General features: G+C 58.7%; 1 protein-coding gene across 5 annotated transcripts in view; it reads right to left on the bottom strand.

Moving 5' to 3' along the window:
* CACNA1C (calcium voltage-gated channel subunit alpha1 C) overlaps positions 1-20,101 on the bottom strand; it is a 475,349-nt gene that overhangs the window by 40,303 nt on the left and 414,945 nt on the right. For 2 of the 5 annotated variants that reach the window (XM_061206079.1, XM_061206078.1), the window contains exons 29-31: positions 19,673-19,831; positions 19,105-19,215; positions 6,307-6,390 (exon numbers count right to left, since the gene is read on the bottom strand). In XM_061206079.1, coding sequence (XP_061062062.1) covers positions 6,307-6,390; positions 19,105-19,215; positions 19,673-19,831 — 354 coding nt within the window. Of the gene's footprint in view, positions 1-5,767; positions 5,852-6,306; positions 6,391-19,104; positions 19,216-19,672; positions 19,832-20,101 lie in introns of all 5 variants that reach the window. The other 3 variants (XM_061206076.1, XM_061206077.1, XM_061206075.1) reach the window with 2 other exon arrangements.

Here is a 20,101-nt window from a genome sequence, read left to right as displayed (position 1 = left end):
AGTGAGGGCGGTCGTTAGAAGTCATGCCCGTGGGTCTGTGGTCAAAGGACCACTGGCCCCAGGAGCCAGGTGAGCAGCGCGTGGGGCAGCACCCGAGGGCCCAGATGCTCTAGGCTGAACCACGTCCCAGTCGTGTCACCTTGTCCCCACCCCTTCTCCCCTCCGCCTGCTTCCTCCTCCTGTCCAGAGGGCAGGGAAGGGGCTGCTCCACACTTCCTGCGCTCTTGTCCTCCAAGCCCCACTGACCCAGGGCCCAGGCGTCCGAGCATCGCCTGGTGTCCTCAGGCCCGGAGAAGTTCGGCTGAGCCGCCCTGCCTGGGGTCCCGAGGCTGGGAGCGCCCTGAGCGGGGCCTGTGAGTGCAGGGCCCCTGCCAGCCTGCCCGCGGTTTGGCCGAAGGGCTCACGGAAATGCAGGAGTCAGTTCTCCCACAGGGATGGACTCGAATCCCGCTCTCGCCACCTGTTAGCTGCACGGCCTTGGCAAACCCTGAGCAAGCTCTGCCCCTCCCAGGGATGTGACGTGTGGTGGCCCTGGCCTGGCACCCCCAAGGGCAGCACGCTCCCCCCCACCGCCGCCGAGCTCCTACCGAGACCCCAGCCAGGACTGCGCCACTTCACCCCACCGTCCTGCTCGGCCGCGCTGGCCACCCTGCACTAGTGCTGTCTCTGTGTCCACGCAAGTCCCCAGCCTTCCTCCCGCTGAACCTGCCCGGAGGCCCTTGGCTGCGTCCTGTCCCTCACACAGCCCGTCCTGCTCCCACCTGAGGGTCCCTGGGGCCTTCTCTCTGGAGAGTTTCTAGGTGACAATTTTGACGCCACGGCTCTCGGGCGCTCCACACGTGGACCTGCCAGGCGGCGAGGGTGTCACTGTCAGAAGGTGCCCAGTGCAGAGCCGGTGGGGGGCGCTCTGGGACCACCTCAGCCCCCCGCCACTGCACTCAAGGACGTCTAGCCCCAAGGCGGGTCGCCGCTGTCAGTCCCGTGGCCTCCTCGTCCACGACTGGGGACACGTGTGTCCGTGATGAAGGCTCCGGGCCTCCCAGCACTTCCTGTCGTGCAGGGGGGTGGAGGGGTAACTGGGGGCTGAGGGGGGCCACTTCTGACACCCCAGGAGCTTCCACTGACATCACAGGGTTACGTCACTAGGCTTTCCTTCTGGAAAACAGAATTTCAGACTCAAGGGATAAAGGAGGAGCAGCGGGCTTCCTAGGGGACATGACGCTGACTGCCCAGACGGAGAAGGTAGCGCGTCCAGAGGGGACGGGGTGGCCGGGCCGTGGCCACGGACGCAGAATCCAGCGTGACTGCGGGGCCCCGGGTCTCCCCGGTCACATCGGAGGATAAAGGGCATCTCCCAGAGTGAGACGGAGGTCAAGGCGGCCCTGAGCACGGAGGCGCCAGCTCAGCCCCCCATTCCTCCTCTTCCCTCAGCTGCTCGCCTGTCCCGGCCTTGAACACCATCGCCGTGCTGCTGATTCCATGCCTGACCGCACACTGGGCGTCTGCCTGTCCGCCTGACGTCACTGCTGGGCAGTCGAGTACACAGCCCCCAAGCCTCGTCCTCCTCGTGCAAACGGGCCTCGCCTCCCACCCTCCTGCCGACACTAGCTCCATCCTCCCCTGCTCGGCCGGGACCCCACGGCTTCCTGGGAGCCCTCCTTCTCTGGCGCCCACATCCAGTCTGTCAGGAGAGGCCGTGGGTCCTGCTCGCAGAGCAGACTGAGAATCTGACCGTTTCCACCACGTCTGCTGCAACTCCGTCCCCTCCCACCTGGATGGCTGCGTCCACCTTCCAAATGGTGGAAGGGCTTTGCCCTTGACTCCCGCAGACAGCAAAGGGGTCCCTGGACCACGGACACCTCTTCTCAAAGGTGTCAGAGTCTCCGCTTCGTGCTCAGGCGAAGGCCCAAACCTGCTCCCCTCCCGGACCCCCCCACCCTGCTCGTCCTGCCCGAAAGCTCCTCTCCCGGGATCCGCAAGGGCATCGCCTCACTTCCTTCAGGTCTTTGCTTTCTTCAAATTCCCCTCCTCGGTGCAGCTCGTCTTACAGAGAACGGCACCAGCCTCCCCGGCTCCCTGCTCCTCCAACCCCTCCCCTGGCACTTCTCGGCTCTCCACGTACTGCACCATTTCCTGATTTTCTGTGTCCGAACATCTCCCAGCCTTAGGACACCGGCTCCCAAGGACGGGCTTTTGTTTGGTCCATAATGGATCCCAGGTGCCCGGCACCAGAAGGAGAGGCTCCAGCCACGGTGGAAGGAATGGACAATCGTTCCTGGGGTCGCTGGGGAATCCACTTCCCAAAGGGGGGCACCAGAGCCTGGCAGAGGCAGGACGGAGCTGTTTGAGGGGAGATGACTTTGAACGTGGGGAATATTTGGAGGGCGGTTGGGAGGCATACAGCAGTTGGGGAGGGAAACGAGAGCTGGTCTCTGTAGGTTAATTGTCAAAGATGAGGAGTTACAGGTGGAGAGCCTCAGGGATCCCTCTGAGGCTGGAATGGAACATTTGTCTGCAAAAGGAGGTCTTGTGACAACAGTAAGACTAGAAAATTCGGGGAGGCCTGGAGCTGAGCTTTTGGCCCAGCGAGCGTCCAGACCCATAACCTGCCTATGGCCGGAAGGCAGAACCATACGGTGGAGGGTCCTGCCTCTGAGAAGAAGCGTCGTCATCCCTATAACTTGTCCCACAATCCTGGCTACCGTCGGGGTGCAGGGCCATGTCCGTGCTTGTGGGACAGGCCCATCTTGGCTTGAGTCGTGGGCAGTGGTCAGTGAGCTTGCTTTGATCTGGCTGGACCTGTCGACCAAGAGTTCGAGTGTATCCGGGAACGAGGGCTGTGACATCTGTGCTTGGCTGGTGTGTCAGCAGGGGGGTTGGAAAGATCGTCCTTTGCTTGGGTGCCACGGTCTCTCCCCTTTAACAGCGCTGTACAGTTTTGTTTTTTTTTTAAATAAATTTATTTAATTAATTTATTTATTTTTGTCTGCATTGGGTCTTCTTGCTGCACGTGGGTTTTCTCTAGTTTCGGCAAGCGGGGGCTACTCTTCGTTGCCGTGTGCGGGCTTCTCATTGCAGTGGCTTCTCTTGTTGCGGAGCATGGGCTCTAGGCGCATGGGCTTCAGTAGTTGTGGCACGCGGGCTCAGGAGTTGTGGCGCACGGGCTTAGTTGCTCCGCAGCAGGTAGCATCTTCCCGGACCAGGGCTCGAACCCGTGTCCCCTGCATCGGCAGGCGGATTCTCAACCACTGCGCCACCAGGGAAGTCCCAACAGTGATGTACAGTTTACGGCGGTTTTTAAATGGATGCTCTTAGTTGAGCTTCGAAACCCAGCACCGTGAATCATCATGCTGCTCAGATCGGTGGGTGGCAGTGGAGAAGCAGGACTCAAGCACTTGATCTGACCCTGGTCCAGCCTTCTCCTCCGGCCCCTGCCTGGGATGATGCCGCGGGTGTCCTTTCTGGAGGTGTGGGAGAGAGTGGCAAACAGTCGGGGCCGAGCGGTGGGTCTCTGGACACCTACTCTGCTCTGCATCACACACGCGGTCCCCGTTTTTATCTCCAGACACAACCCTTCATATGACTTTTCACAAACTCCTCAATCTGGAGAGTGAAGAGCATCTCCATGTGGGCGAAGGATACTGGGAGGAATTGGAGGGGCTTCCCACCTGGAAGTGGGGCTGGGCCGATAACTTCTTGTTTAGAAAATAAAAAGCCCCCTGTGGTTATTTAAAGATACGGACTATGGAGCGTAAGGGCTGAACACATCTTGGCCGGCGGGAGTCCGCGAGAGGAGGCTATGAGATGTACGAGTTCATCAAAGGGCGTCATGGACTGAACAGGCAGGAACGCTGGCCCCCCGCCCCGGGAGGCCTGGGCTCCAGCCGAGGGGCAGCAAGGGCACCGGCACGCTCCATCCTCACCTGCGCGTCGGCAAGCGGGGATGGTCATTCTCGTCTGGCAAGCTCAGGCTCACGGCGCACAAGCCACGTGCCGAGGCCAATTGTAAACGGAAACTGTTGTACAAATGGAGGGTCTGCATGTGACTCCACGTGGCGTTCCTGGAGTCCTGCACCACCCCCAATTCCAACAGTCACTTTCTGGGGTAGAAATTTTATACTCTAGAATTATTTTCCTTTGTCTTTGTTTTTCTTTAAAAATAGCAGTAGCTTGAAAGAAAACGGCAGGCTGAGCGATGGCGTGGGCCTGGCCGACAGTGAGCGCCCCAGAGGACCCTGGGACTGAGGTGGGTCCTCTGCACCCAGAGAGCTGCCTGCTGTCACCTTCCTGCGGGTTCCTGCCATCGGCCTCAAGTCCCCTGGCATGGTTCCCCACAGGGACCCACTCTCCAGACGCAGGCTCGTCCTGCCCTTCCCTGGTCTCCCCCGAGGGCCCCTCGGTCCCAGCACAGGCCCCGGCCAGTGGATACGTGTAGGTAGGGATGTGACAGCTCCGGGGATACAACTTGGGGTCCATCCAGCCACTTGGAGGGGGGCAGTGCCAAGGGAGGAGAGGCATGGAGCCTGAGTGGGGAGCTTGGTTTCCTTGTGCCCCAATGATTCACTGGCAGAGGTCAAGGGAGCGTACACACACACACACACACACACACACTGCAAGACAAAGACGACCCTGGGGGATCCCCGAGACAGAGGGGCAGTCACATCTATGCTGCGGGGCGAGCGGGGGGGGCAGGCTGACGGGGGGGCACAGGGAAAGCAGAAGAGCCTCCTCCCAACGCCCACCTGCTCGAAGGGGGCGGACAGGGCTTCTGACCAGCGGAATCAGCACATAAATAACATCAGTTCAACCGACTGGCAGCCAACTACGGGGTGGAGGGGGCGGGTAAGGACAAGGAGGGGGGACGGTGGCGGTCGTGGGGTGTTTCTGACACCTTAGATCAGAACTCTAGAGCATCTGCTCCGTGCTGTTATTCAATGGTTCAGTGCATCATTTGTGCAAACATTACCAAGTCTCTTAACCAAGGAAAAATCCTGACAAAAAACTAAACCACACATGTTAAAGACCAACCGCAAGAGGGCTTGCCTATAGATAAAGAGAGAAGGTTGAACATGCCGGGGAGCAGAGGCTAGAGGGACTGTCTAGGAGGGGGCAGCTCCCGGGAGCAGGTGCAGGAGGTCTTGGAGCCAGGGCGGGGGGTGGTGAGGGGGAGAGCCAGGCAGGGGCAAGGCTGGTCCTCTGGGGCAGGTTCACCTGGGGCCAGGTGCTCCCACAGCAAGTTGCGGGGGGGTGGAGGAGCCCTCTCCAGAAAAGAGGGGTGCGGGCTGTTCTCCCCTGCCTCTCAGTGGAGGGGCCATTTTAGCGTGAATACGATGGGCTGACAGTGCCGGCCAAGTGCGAGCCTTCACCCGTGGTCCTCGGGAGAGCTCATTTCCCGGATGCTGGGGGTGGGAAGGGGCTGCCCAGTGGTTGTAAACACCCTTCCACCGTCTCACTCCGGGATCCCAGGGCTGCATCCTCCCAGACAGTGTGTGTCATGCTAGGCCAATTGCAAAGGGGGAAGGAAAGGATGCAGCAATCAAAACTCAGAAGGAAAGGGGGCTTAGCTCGTTCCAAACGTTAAAAAAAAAAGAATAAAAAAATTTCAAAGTAAAGCAACGAGAAAGAAAATCCTTTAAACCAATTTAAACAAACAAACAAGAATAACTTAGGGGAAATAAGGAGTTGGGAGGAAGCAATGAGGAGGAGGAGAGCAATGGGGTGAGCGTGGGGCAGGCACGGCGTCGCAGGGCGGGACGCCGGTACTTACGTTTACCTCGGTGATGGCTATATCAACAATGCTACCCACAACAATCAAGGCGTCAAATGTGTTCCATGCATCACAGAAATAGTGCTGCATGGGGCAGAGGGGCCAAGGGAGGGAGAAAGGAGAAAAAAACCAACAACAAAGAAAAACAAAACAAAAGGAAGAGGAAAATGAAAAAAAAAAAGCATGAAAGAAAGGAGAGAAGAGAAAAAAATGAGAAAAGAAAGAGGTTATGTGGGCATACTGGACCCTCTTACCACTCCACAGTTCTGGAGGTGCACACCTGGCACCTGGTGCTCTCGGAGCCTGACAAAAGCCGGGTTAGTCGGGGGCCCAGGCGGGGGTCCTGGAGGAGGAGGAGCCCCGGCCGCCCCTTGCCCGGCCCGGCAGAGTGGGGACAGTGCGGGGGCTCACGTCCCCCAGGACGGCGGCAGGTGCAAGAGAAAGCATGACTGGCGGGGGTAAAACAGGAAACCAAAAAATAAACCGAAGGAGGTAAAGAGGGAGGGACACGGAGGCATCCTGGGCAGAATCATACTCACATTCGTCTCACTGAGAATGACGTCAATTACGCTGCCAATTACGATGAGGCAGTCAAAGACATTCCAGGGGTCACTAAAGTAGCCCTACACGGGGCGGCAGGACGGGAGTGAAAAGGAAGGTCAGACAGACAAGAACAGAGCACCGCCGTCGGGCCGCACCGTCGCTGCTGAGTCCGAGCGGGGCGGGGGTCCTCCCCTTCCAGACCCAGCCCCCTCACTGCCCGTCCTACTTCCCCAGCCCCTCCCAGGCCTCCAGTGCCTCCTCGGAGGCCTGCCTGCAGGGAGGGAGGGAACAGGGGCGGGGGCCCTCGAGAGGTGTTCTGGGAATTAGCAAGCGGCCATCGGTGTGGTCCAGGCGCAGCCAGGCCCTCTGGGCTCAGGGGTGAGCCGTGTGAAGCTCGTGATAACGAGGGGACCGTGGCATCAGAGCAGCATCTACGACAAGGTCACCTTCGTGGCAGCCCTGGATGGGCATCCAGCCCTGGACGGGCCTGGCGCCTCGGGACAGAGGCTTTCCTCCCTGAAAGGGGACGGAGGCCAGGTCAGTCCCAAGGTTTGGTAACGTGGGAGGTGACCCTAGACCGGCTCTCGGGGCGGGGGTGTCTCTGAAGCACTGCCGTGCCCAGAACCATCATTCTGACTCGGCATCCTGCTGAAGCGCCCCCGCGAGAATGAGGTTCTCACAGCCTTTCCTGCAGGCTGGGTGGGGGTCTGGGGGCTGTCGTGTCTAGGGGGAGCAATCAGGATGCTGACTCCACTCCTTTGTCCTGCACACATGGATTTTGTTTGTTTTACACCATATTTGGGGAAGGGAACGGATGTTTTTGAAAGACTTTTTCAAAGTTTGTGGACAACTGGTCAACCAAGGGCTGTCCCCTTCCTGTGAGGGTTCTTGGAGTCCTGGGCAGGCAGGCTCTCTGCAAAGAGAGGGCAGGTTCTTGGGTCTGGACCACTGCCTCTCAGAGTGCAGGGGAAAGGGAACAATGCTCTGTGACACACGGATGTACACGCTGTTCAGGAGCCCTGGGAACCACACAGCCGTCCTCCCCAGGGGTGGAGTGGGGAGGGCCCAGCACCGAGGGCATTTGTCTTTCCGTAAGAAAGGACACCTGCCCCTTTGGTTCTTCAAGGGATGCCCCAGCCTCTGAGCCACGAGCTGGGGCTTCCAGGAGATGCACTTCTGAGGTTGGTGAGGAGGTAAGAAAGCATCAGGCTGGCCTCTTAGAGTCTCCCCGGTCCCTCTCCCTGGCCCTCCTGGGGCGGCCAACTCTCCCTCTCTATTTCTGAGTCTCAGGAGTCTGTGCTCTCCCATTTCTTCCCAACTCCCTCCAGCTCCCTGACCCCTCCACCCCCCCCTTCCCAGCTGTGCCCCCTCTCAGATGGATCACAAGACATTCTGTCCCAGGGCTGTTATTCTCAGTGTGGAGGTCAGGTCACAGGGAAAGGGACCTCTCGGTTCCCAGGTTTTTCTGCCCAAAAAAAAGCAGAAATGCCACCGTGGAGACTCTGGACAGCACGGTGGGGAGCAGAGGTTGGCCAGGGCGTGGGTGAGGTGAGGGTCACTTGAAACCCTTGCTGGCTTCCCAGAGTATTTTTCTGAATATCCCGGAGCCTATGGGGGCACCTAGAGGCTTCTCTCTCCCATTCGAGTCACATGCTGTGAGCGGGAAAGAACCGACCCCCCCCCCCCAGCGTCCTCCCATGGCATCCCAGGGCACGTGGAGAGCACTGGTTTTGAGGGCAAAGAGTGAAGACCCCGAGCGAACGACAAATATGCGTGTGCTTTAACATCAGGTTTTGGAAAACACTGGGGGACTATCTCTAGAGAGGAAAACCATCTTTGTGGGCAGAGCTGTTTCGGGAGGGAAGGGGAGGGGGGTGTCCAGGAAGAGAAAGGAGGTAAGCAGGAACCAGAGGAGAGTCCAGGACGCCCAGCATCCAGCCTAGGAAACGCAGTGGCAAATCGTTATTCGGGTCTGGGGGCGAGAGGAGGAGAGAGGTCGGTGGGCGGCTCGGCGCTCAAGGAGGGGGGAGGGGCTGCAGTCTGTTCGTTCAGCAGAGGGACCTGGAACAGATGGGTGAGTTGGCCTCGGGCCACAGTGTGGACGAGGGGAGAGACGGAAAGGGAGAAGGCAGGCAGAGGCGAGGCGGACGAGAGGTTAACAGCTGGCAAGCGCCGGGAGGAGCCTGGCCCCCAGGGACCCTGCAACCCTCACCCATCCCATGCGTCGCCTGTCATCCCCACTCTTGGGCTCCTCTGTGTTCGTGCACAGGACAGGCCCGCCCCAGCGCTCTGCGGCCGGCGGCTTCCGCTGGGTTGCCTGGCCTCACCCGCCCCCTTGCCCTCCACAGGCTGTGCTACTGGCGCGTTTGGTTGGCCCCTCTGTCCTGTGGGCCCGGGGCCAAGTCCTCCACTGGCCGCAGAGCCCCACCAATTCCCGCCCGGAGGAGGTTGACACACGGCCCACGTGGGGGGTGACAGGGTCCCTTTAAGAGGCAGCTTCCCCCTGCCCTGTCCACCCCCTTCCTGCCCCGTCAACCCTCCAAGCTGGACCATGAACACAGTTTCAGGTCCAGCTGTCAGCGCCTCCTCCCAGCCGTCCACACCCATCCCAGAAACACGCTGACACCCTCCAGGGGGCTCCACAGGTTGCCAAGGGACACACCTGGCCAATTCCCCAAGTGGGCAGGGCCCGGAAGGAAGGTTGCTCCCTGTGCCCAGTGCAAGAGCTGTGTCCTCTCTGTCACACACACGCACACACTAGCGCACACACCTGTTTTCACCCATCTCCTCGACTGCTGGAAACCATGGGTGACATGGGTCTGGGGAGTATGATGGAGGAAATAGAATGGGAAAAAAATCAGACTTGTTTTCTCGAAATCAGGCTGACCTCCAGGTCATACCTGTCACTCGTTCTGTCTCTGGTAGAAGTCAGGGTTAGCGAAAGGGGTTCTGGGCTCTCCCTGAAGTGGTGAACCAAACCTCTCAATGTCCAGCTCCTCAGAGCCAGGCAGGGCTGCCCACCCAGGGGCGGACGGCGTTTTAGGGGAAGACTTTCTCTCGCCATCTCTAACCCTGCAGGGTGAGTGGGTCCCCAACCTCAGGAGGTCTCGTGCGTATCCCCCTGGGCTGAAAGGCAAGCGCCCGCTGGGAATAATCCCTTCTCCGGCAGGCGCCGACCCTCCACTTGTTGGCTGCCACGGCAGAAGAGACGTGGACCAAATCGATCCTAGGTTCAGCACAAGGTGATTAGGAAAGGACGCTGCTGCCCCAGCATCCACGATGCATTTCACCTGCATGAGAATTTTGGGTTTTCCTCTCTTGGATTATCTGTGCCCTGATTCACTCCACCCCTGGAGCCGTTCCCAGTTGGAAGAGGCGATGTAGTGGTTAAGGGTGTGACCCGCAGAGGCAGGGTGTCTGGGTTCGAGTCCTCCCTCTGGCACTTACTGGCTGGGTGACCTTGAGCAGATAACCGCACCTCTCTGTGCCTCAGTTTCCCCCTATGACACGGCGATCTGTGGGTTATGGTAGGAATGACCCAAGTGGAGTGCCTGCACCTGTAAGAAGCCCAGTGAGTCCCAGCGACTGTCACGGTTGCTGAAGCTGGTCCGTCCCCTCCTAGGGAGGCCGGACGCACAGGGTCAGCTTTGGGGGTGGGACTGAGCAGCGGGGAAGGCAAGGCCCAGGAATGTGGAAGGAGGAGGGGGAAAGTGAAGGTTCCAGAATCCCAAGCTCCCTTCAGTGGGTCTCATCTTGAATCCTAGTGAGGATTGCCTGTCCTGAGATTCTCAGATGAAATCCAGCATCACTTTGAGATTGGTGACCGTAAGCAAGCTGTCCTGGCTAGATTCTGTCAAACTCAGGTTCACACAGATAGTTAACTGCCAGGTTCCTAGAAACCACTATTCTTCCCAGGGAGACCCAGGCCCCTTTTGCTCTGGCTGGAGGGCTGCGAGGAGAGGAGTGGGCTGCCAGGTGGGCCCACATCCTGTCTCCGGTCCCGAGAGCAGGGTTGCTGCTGGGAGGTCCAGGCACATGCCCTGGCCCCTGAATTCTGGACTCTCAGCCCCTTCCCCGCCCAGAGCAGAGTCAACACAAGCTTTAAAACAGGATGGTGGTGAGAGGGGTCCGCAGGAGTCTACACACCTGGGACTGCCATTGCTGGCTTTCTTCTCTTCTCCATCCCCTCCTGCGCGGCTTCCTTATCTACCTCTGACGGGTCCAGCAGAGAGAAGGCAAGGAACACAGAGGAGGTGACTGGACGCTCTTCCTGGTGGGGAAGCTGACTGGACTTTGTCCGGGTCTCTGCCCCAAGACTGTTCCCTTCCAGGGACACATGGGGCCCCAGAGATCGACGTGGGGGGGGGCGCTGGGTGGAGGCTGTATGTGGAGCTGCTGGAAGCAGAAAGGGCCACCTGGGGGAGGCGGGGCCTAAAATGGAGTGGGCAGACGGCGTGTGCTTGGCCAAGGAAGGGGGCCCAGCTGAGTAAGTGCCCTGCTGGCGTGAGCTGGGACGGGGAGATGGGAGGTGGTGGGTGCAGCCGGCAGCTGAGTGTCGCACTGGTAACTGCCGCCACACAGAGATAATATGAACTGTATGACGTTAGGATGTCATTCAGACGTAATAGTAATCAAGGAAATTACTGGCGTCTAGTGGGGCGGCATGGCTGGTGCACGGCTGCTCCCGGCCCCCGGCAGCTCCCACCCTGTGACGCGCCCCTTCAGAGGCCCTGGAGCCCCCCCAGCATAGACAGCTGGGACAGGGGTGGGCGGGGCAAAGGGCAGCAGTGGACAGGGGCCGGGGTCAGGGAGACCCCGGGCAGGTGGTGGTGATGGGGGCCGCACTCCCAGTGGTTAGAGGGGTGCACACTTCGAAGTGGACATCTGCTCTGGTTTCTTCTTTGGAATTAAGCTTTTTTCTCCCCAGGAAGGTTTCAAAGGCCCTCATTCATTTATCTCACCAAGACGTAACGGGTGCTTCTGGGTGCCTGGAAGTGCACAGCTGTGGGTAGAGCGTGAGCCCGACCTGACCTGCCGCCTCCCACGGGGGTGAGGGGACAGGGGGTCGGCTGGGCTCCTTTGGGGCCTGGGGAGGGTTTCCTCCGCCCCAGTTGGCACCTGGGTCCACGGCAGGACCCTGCTGCAGGATCGTCCAGGACGAGGGTTCAAGGGGATATGCCTCGAGCGCGGGCAAGGCCGTCTGACACATGGCAATGTCCGCAGGCACCCCGCTTCAAAGGGACATCGGGGGCCCCCTGGAGGGAGGAAGGGATGCAGAGGACGGCAGCCTTGGTGGGAGCGAGGCACCATCTGCCCACCTGGAATCCTCTCCCGGCCCATCCCGCAGACTCGCCCCGGGGGGAGCCCCCCAAACCCGACCTGACGGTCCCATCTTCGCCCCCTGCCCTTCCCGACGCAAGCCACCTAACGGGCCGGCCCCTCCTTAGCCCCAGGAGGTGTGGCCCATCACACCCCTGCGGCCTCCACCTGCGCCCACTTTAGAGAACCCTGAGTGAACAAGAGCGCCCGCCCTCAGCTCCAGAGATGCGTCACCAGGCCTGGCCCCTCCTGTGTCAAACAGAGTGACTGCCAGCCTCCAGGGGAGGGGAGGCAGGCCCAGCTCACACAGCCTTGCCGGGACTGTTCCTGCCACCGTCGTCTGGGTCTCGGCCCTGCTAGCAGCCCTCCCCCTCCCCTCCCACAGGTCCAGGCTGGCGGGTCTGGACACCACTGCTCACAGTCCCCTCCCAGTGACTCTCACGTGGCCGTGTCACCCAGCGTGAATCATCTCCACATTAAATAATGAAACGCAACAGCTGCCCTGCCCTCCCCACACGGGGCCTTTCCACGAGTGCTGGGATTATTTTTGATCATACTGACTTCAACACCCCCTGCCCATCTGGCATCGAGTACCTGCAGACCGCCAGTAAAGGGGGTGCGGGGAACTAAACACAGACTTTTCCCATTATAACTTAGGAATTATAGACATATATATATTTACATTATGTGTATAGGTGTGAGTTTCCTATACATAATGATTTAGATTTCCTCTGAATTTTATTTAAGGAAAATTAAGGAAGTAGAACTAAGTATTTATTGCCAAAAGGGAGCTTTGGTTCTAAAGGGATTGAAGCCCACCAGCCTAAAAGAATGTCTAAGTTTCCGTGCAATTTCCGAAAAGGAAATATTCTTGCTGGCTCTTGGTGTTTTTAGAGTTGAACTTTCCATGTCGGAAGGAAATAGAAGGAGACGTTCATATTTCTAGTGGTAGTTTGAGCTGCACTGAACCTTGGCCATTAGCCGGCCACCGAGTCCCAGTTTCTGCTACACGTTACCTACTTGCTCCTCAAGTAAACGATCCGTAAATGCTCTTTCAGGACAAGCAGGGCCACTCTCCCCAGGGCAGACCCGGCCCGCACACGGTGGGGTTTGCCCCCTGTAGATTTCCCAAATGCCCAGTGGAATGGCACTGGGGGCCTCTGGGAGGTGATTAGGCCATGAGGGTGGAGCCCTCAGGAACGGGACTGGGGTCCTTGAACAGGGGACCCCACAGAGCTCCCTCGCCCCTTCCACCTGTGAGGACACAGCTGTGAGCCGGACGGGGCCCCCTTCATTGAACGTGGCCCTGCTGGTGCTCCTATCTGGGAGCCCCAGCCTCCAGACCGTGAGAAGTAGATTTCTGCAGTGTTTGTCCTAGCAGCCTGGGCAGACTGAGATGGCCATGACCCACTCAGGCCCAGCTAAGCCAGCCTCCCCACCTTGCCGAGGAACGGACGCGGAAAGAACAGGGCTGTGTCTGGACCACAGCCCTACCTGCCCTCCCAGCTCGTTCGAGGTGATGCTGAGGGGGGAGGTGGGCTTCCTGCTCTGTCTCCAGAATTTCCTCTGTCGGTGGGATCTGGGGGCTGGGGATGATCAAGCAAGAAATAAAGTAAACTTTGTTTTGTAAGAAATAAAGCCTCACAAAAATCTTTGCCCCTTGCAGAAACGTCCGCCTGACTCAAAACTGTTAGGAGGGGAATTAGGGTGAGTGGTACGGCTGGATCCGGAGGTGAAGCTGGAGAGAAAGCAGATTTTAGCTGCAATGTAGTATCTGGTGAAGACAAAGCCAGTTTCTAGTAGTTTCAGCTTTCCAGACAGGAGACGGAATGGCCCTGGCTGGCATCCTTTCCTGCCGGTCACCCCACTTTCTCCTCCATCTCCTGGTCCTTTACTGGCCCTCAGGAAAGGGTCCTGACGTTCTCTCAGTAGCTCAGGGAGGACTCCCTCCCAGGACCCCAGCCCGATGGCTCCTGCCTGCGGGGTCTTCCCGGCACTTGGAAGAGCCCGGCCCTGGTTCCTCTCGCCCCATCTGCCCGGGCTGCCCCGACGCAACCTACCATTTGGTGTGGCCCCCGCTGGCCTTCTTTAGGGGGACAGAGGGCAGAGCTGATTTTGGACGTTAAGGAAAATCATAGCCTAAACTTGAGCCCCACGTGAGCGGGAAGGCAGGCAGGGCTCAGCTGTGCAGACGGGTCCCTTCTCTTGTCAGACGGTCACCTGCTGGGGGGCTCGCCCTGCTTCTCCACCCGCCTGGCCCCTCTCCCAGAGAGGGAGCGGCTCGCTCACCGGGGACAAAGAAACACCAGAGACAGCAGGTCCAGCCTCGGAAGCCCCCTCCCCATCTGCTGGGGCAGGGGTGCCCCTGGGGAGCCCCAAGCTGGCTGGAGGTTGTGCTCATGTGAGAAAGGCTGTTACTAAAGTGGAAGCAGATGCTGGGTCTTTAAGGAAAGAAGGTTCTGGACGTGGACAAAGCTGAGGACAGACAGAAGAATCGGCTGCAGTTTCCTGGCTGGAGACAGCCTCCCTGAAGGCTCCCTGACGCCCCCCTCCCCATACTGGCCCCCTCTGTCAGTCCAGCCCTCATCTGTCCCTCTACCACAGCCCAGGGAAGGAGTCAGCTGGTGATGACTCTTCCTACCTTGACCGTTCACCCCGGAAACCTGCACCGTGTCTCGGGCAACAGTCCTTCCCAAGACAGAAAACCCTCCTAAGGATGGCAGAGGAGACTTTATTCTGGGGGCACCAGGGGCCGGGACCCTCACGCATAAGCATAGTCAGAAATGAGAGGAAGGCTGCCTTCGTGCTCAGCAAGGCCACCCATACTCTCAGCTCAGACCTTCTGGCAGAGCACGTCAGCCTGGCCCGTCCTCACAGCTTGGTGCTGACCACTGAACCGCCTGCCTCAGCATCTGCAGCTACTGGACCCGGGAGGTCCGGGGACGACTGGGGGGCCAGGAGGGGACCCACACAGGGGACGCCGGGCCAGGAGCCCGTCCTACTCTTCCCACAGGGCTCCCACACCTGAGATCACCCACCTGGGTCCATGGAGCCAGAGCAGTTGGGGTGAGGCGGACGGATGGAGGGATGCAGACCCCGCGAACGGCCTGCGGAGAAGTGGTGTCTAGAGCCCCGTGGCCCAATATGGCAGCTGCTGGCCACGTGGCCACACAGATTTGAATTAATTTAAATAAAATTAAGAATCCATGCCTCTGCTGCATGAGCCAAGGTGCCCAGGAGGCGGGTGGCTGTTTACAGACAGATGGTGGGCACGGAGCGTCTTTATTCCTGCAGACAGTCCTGGCGCTGGTCTGGAGACCTCATGCATCCCTTGGGTTGAAACGCCTTTGGGCCCCAGTTTCTCCTGCATCAGGAGTGCTCCCGAGGCTTCAGTTGCTCTTATGCCCAAGAGCCGGGGGCCAGGGGGTCGATGAGTGTTTCCACTTTGGTTCCACTCGCCTTCTGGACTGTTCTTGGCAGGGAGGGAGTGGAAAAGCGTTTTGATCAGAGAGACCTGTGGGGTCAGGCCCTCTGGGGGCAGAGACGTGGCCGCTGCCTGAGCGCGCAGCATCAAGGGGATGGGAAAGTCTCAGAAACAGCTGTCCCTGCTTCCTCACCTGCCAAGGCCCAGGTGAGTCCCCGGGCGGAGCAGGGCTAGTTGGGAATCTTCTCACCTCCCTGGGCCGACCTGCTTCTCTGAGCGGGAGCCTGGGGCCCCTTCTCCCTTCATCACCCGCTGGGTCATGGTCAACAGCAAGTTCCAGGCACATGATCACCCCACCCCCCAGAGCTGACCGTGGAGCATCTGGGGCTGGCCCTGCCCTGGAACCTCCACAGTCATGGCAGAGCTGCCCAAAGGGACCGAAGCCTTGGAACCCCCAGGGTCGTCCTATTGACCCTGAAGGACTTGGGTTAAAGTTCAATCTGGAGTTTTAACTGGGATGGTACTGAAGAGAAATGACATCTTTGTAACATTGACTTTCCCAATTCATGAACATGACATATTTCTCCATTTACTGAGTTTTCTTTAATTCCTCTGTGTGAAATTTCACAGATCTTCTGTAAAGATCTTACAGGTTTTTGGTTAGATTTATTCTTAGGCATTGGATATTTTTCAATGCTTATCATAAAGTGTATCTTAAAAGTTTTTTCCTGTCTTTGCTGATAAATTTCTGTTCATGATAGGAGGACAGTCCAGCTATTTAGTTAACTTCAGATGATTCTATCCGAAACCTTTTCATGCTGACCAGCTTGGTCCTGGCACAGTCTCGTAGGGCCCAGGGACCATCGGGAATGTCCAGGGCAGTCCTCCCGCTCGGGGAGAAATTCCCTCTGGCCATGAGGTGTTCAAGACACTCCTGTCACCTGCCCCATTCTTCAGACAGAATGTGAATTTTAGGAGCGGGGCAGGGATTTACTTGAGTCAATTTATTTTCCCTAAGGTGGCGAGCAGAACAGATGCAAATGAAGACCAGGAACATCAATTACCATGAGGACAACGAAAGAACGAGGCCAAACTACAAACCGACCGACCGACCAGCCAACCAACCACAGAGACCAAGGGACAGAGTAGGAAGCCCAGCAGGCCAACCTCAGACACCTGATGTTAGGACTGATGTCAACTCCTGCGTCCTTGCTGCCTAACTGTCCTTCCTCAGCTGACGCTCGCAGGTGCAAACTCACTTGCGGCACAAACACACGATCACGTTAGGAGCACCGGTTCTAGGGCCAGATCCAGCTAGATATTTCCACCAGAGCTTCAAGTACTTTGTTTTTTAAAAAATTTATTTATCTATCTATTTTTGGCTGCGTTGGGTCTTCATGGCTGCGCACGGGCTTTTCTCTAGTTGCGGCGAGCGGGGGCTACTCTTCATTGTGGTGCGCGGGCTTCTCGTTGCCGTGGCCTCTCTTGTTGTGGAGCACGGGCTCTAGGTGCACAGGCTTCAGTAGTTGTGGCTCGCAGGCTCTAGAGCATGGGCTCAGTAGTTGTGGTGCACGGGCTTAGGTGCTCCACGGCATGTGGGATCTTCCTGGACCGGGGCTTGAACCCGTGTCCCCGGCATTGGCAGGCAGTTTCTTAACCACTGCGCCACCAGGGAAGTCCCCTCAAGTACTTTCTGGTTTGGTTTTCTTCCTGGAAATTTTGGGGATGCTTTTCTCGGAGTCTACTCCTTAACGAGAATCCAGGAACCCCACTCTCCTCCCAACTGGACAGGCTTGTTTTCCCCCTCTGCTGCCAGAAACCCCTGCAGGGTATTCCCAGAAAAGGTCCATTTCCCTTTTTCTTTATTCCACAGACAGACCCTGGCATGTGTGAAATGCAGATGGCCCCAGGATGGCTCTCTTACTTCTTTGGAAAAGTTTCTCTTATTTCACCCCATCTTCTCACAACAGAAAACTAGAGATGGAGGAAGTTGGGTGCTTTATGGTTTACAGCACCCTACCTGGCTGCTTCCCGGGGAACGGGCTTGCTCCTGGGTGTGCAGGATTCAGGGAGAGTGTTTTCCAGGCAGAGGTCCCTGCAGGTGTCACTGCCACGTGCTCCTTAGGGCAGGTTTGCCCAGTGCATCTCCTGAGCTCAGGAGCCTGACTCAGGAGGTCCCCTGCAGGGCCCTGCAGCCGGCATCAGGCATCATCAGAAACACGTCTGAGTCAACGTGGAATGACTCAAGGCTTTGAAATATTTAAACTGCATGTCTCACCAAACTGGGTGAAAATGATGCCAGTTTCCCTCCTGGAGGCCGTTGTCTGAGTCGGAAGCTCAGTCCCAGCGCGGCCCGGCCTCCCAGCCTCCCCAGGGCACGCTGCTGCGGTCTGTGAGCCCGCCGGCTCCCGCGCCGCATGGCTGGGAATAAGACCGCAGGGGACCCCACAGAAGGTGGCCAGGGACATTCCATGGTCTTCTCTGCCCCTAAATGGGACAGGGCTTGGAAGGGAAAGTGAGACAGAGTTTATTTGCGGCTCTGGAGGAGATAGGAAAACACCATTGTTATCACCAAATGACGTTCATTAGGAGTCTTATTCTCTGAAAATCAGCCAGGATCCCAGGCATTCTCAAGGAGAGAGGAAGACTCGGCATGGTAAGAATACGGTCTGTCTTGCCTTTGAAGCCCCTCAAAGGTGGCTTCCCTCTTTCTGGAAAGTTCCCAGCGGAACACCTGGTGTGGGAAGATGCTTGCTAACAGCTCTGTGTGGCGGAAATTACATCGACTACAAAGTCAGACACACTGGCTTCTATTCCCAGTTCTGCCGCTTAATAATGGTGTAATTAATACGATACTTAATTGCTCTGAGCTGCACTCCCCTCTTCCCTAAGACGGGCAGCTAATACCTATCTTGGAGAAGTGTCTTGAGGATTCCACGCAACGAGGTGTGTGTAGCACTGCAGGTTACTGAGAATTGTTGGTGGAATGTTAATTCAGAGAAGACGACACAGATCCTGGCGCTGAATAGGGATCCGACAGCCAAGGGGCACCCCTCCTGGCCCGGCTAGTGCTGGGGCAGGTGAACATCTGAATGGAAGTGGAATATAGGGCCAGGGACTCCTGCTTTTCACCCCCCGTTGACCTGTGTTGCATCTGGAAAAACTAGTAACAGTGGGGAAGAGAAGGTTTGGAAAGCTGCCCTGCACGATCCTCTTAGAAACAATGCGTTCCTTCTCATCGCCCCCCAAAGCTGTGCAGCAGCCGGGAGCCTCCAAGCCACTGGGATACCCCCTCCGGGGCAGCCGCCCCCTGTGAAGCCCAGGTCAGTGGACGCCGGCGAAGCTGACCTGTCTACAGGGCCGGAGACGGAAGGCCTGCTTGAACCGGGTCACCCTCTGTCCTTGAGGCCCAGGGGCAGGTCGGTTGGGGAGGGCACAGATAATCCAAGTGACAGGGAGCCAACCTGCCCTGCCCTGCCTCGCTCAGCCAATGGCTCTAATTTTCTCTCCCAGCCTTTTTTCTAGAAGCTGCTTACAAGTAGCAAAGCAGAGACATTTGCAGGTCCGTCCTGTCCTCGAAGGTACAGGGGGCAGTGATGCAGCCCTGAGGTGGGGAACCAGACACCCAGCCCTAAGCAAATGCAGCCCCGGCTCAGCTCTTACAGCCAGGTTCCTAGTCTGCGCGGCGGGCGGAACGGGGAGAGAGCAGAGCCCGGGTGGGTCTGGGGGGCTGGGCCTCGAGAGGTTTGGTTTCCAGTCTCTTCTAGATGACGTGCCGGGGGCCGGGGCCATGGTGGGGGGACGAGGACCATTCTGCCTGCCCCGCAAGGAGGTTTGCTCAGGCATGTCCCTGCTCCCTGCGTCCAGACCACGGCCCGGACCGCGGGCTCAGATTCTGCTTCGAGGAGCTGGCCTGGCTCAAGGCCTGCAGGCTCCGGAGCCGGAGCGTTTAGCGTCGGGAGGATACGGTCCTTCGCTGAGACTCTGCACCCACTGTCCCCCACCCTGTCCCCCTGGCACCGTGGACCAGAGGCCCGTCTCAGAGGCCTACCTTGGGCTTGAAGGCGATGAGCTTCAGAATCATCTCCACCGTGAAGAGGCCGGTGAACAGCATGTTGAGAACGTTCATGGCGATTTTGAACAGGCAGCTCTGACCGTAGTGCTGGAGGGGCGGGGGCACCGTGAAATGAGCCCGGGGCTCCCTGCTCCCAGCCGCCCCTCAACAGGGACCCTCCTGCACCCAGCCCGGGGGCCGACCACCCCTGCGGGGGCCAGGCGGACTCAGGAAGCCCTGCAGGTCCCTCCCGTCTCTGCCGTCACTGCCAGCGCAGCTGCGCAGACGCCTGCGCTCCCGCCCGATCGGGGGACAGTTCTGCCGGCCCCCTGGTCCTCAGGGGGCTCCACCCAGCTCGGCCCACTGACGGTCACGGCCCCTTCGAGGTCACCTGTGCTCCACTTCCCTCCCTCCATCTCATCAACCCAGGATCCTGGGGTCCTCCGCCCTCGAGAAGGGACACGTGTGTTTCTCCAGCTGCCCCCCCGGCCCCTTGGCCAGCGCGACGGTGACGCGCCTCCCACGCGCCCACCGGTGGACACCACGGCCGGCCCGCCGGACCGACCTGCATGGCCAGGCAGATGGTGTTGAGCAGGATGAGGACGAACATCAGGTACTCGAAGTGGGTGGAGTTGACCACGTACCACACCTTGTACTGGTGCTGGTTCTTGGGGATGTACCTCCGCAGGGGCCGGGCCTTGAGGGCGTACTCCACGCATTGCCGCTGGGTCGGGGAGACGGGGGTGAGAAACCCGGGTGATGGGGGGATGGCGGGGGTGGGCGGGTGCAGAGGAAGCTGCACACCCCAGGGCTGGGGTTCTCTGGCAGAGAGAGAGATCATCTATGGCTCTAGCTCGTTTATAGGTTGAGCTGCTACTTGGACGGTTTTTGATTTTCTATCCCTCCCTTAACCGAGGAGAGACCCTCTCTAGTTAGTCCCCATCAGGACGTAGTCAGGGGGTCCGTGTCTTCTTCTTTCCATCTCGGTGATGCC

Source organism: Eubalaena glacialis, chromosome 11, assembly GCF_028564815.1.
Source record: "Eubalaena glacialis isolate mEubGla1 chromosome 11, mEubGla1.1.hap2.+ XY, whole genome shotgun sequence".
Lineage (NCBI taxonomy): Eukaryota > Metazoa > Chordata > Mammalia > Artiodactyla > Balaenidae > Eubalaena > Eubalaena glacialis.
This window is presented reverse-complemented; position numbering and strand designations above follow the sequence as displayed.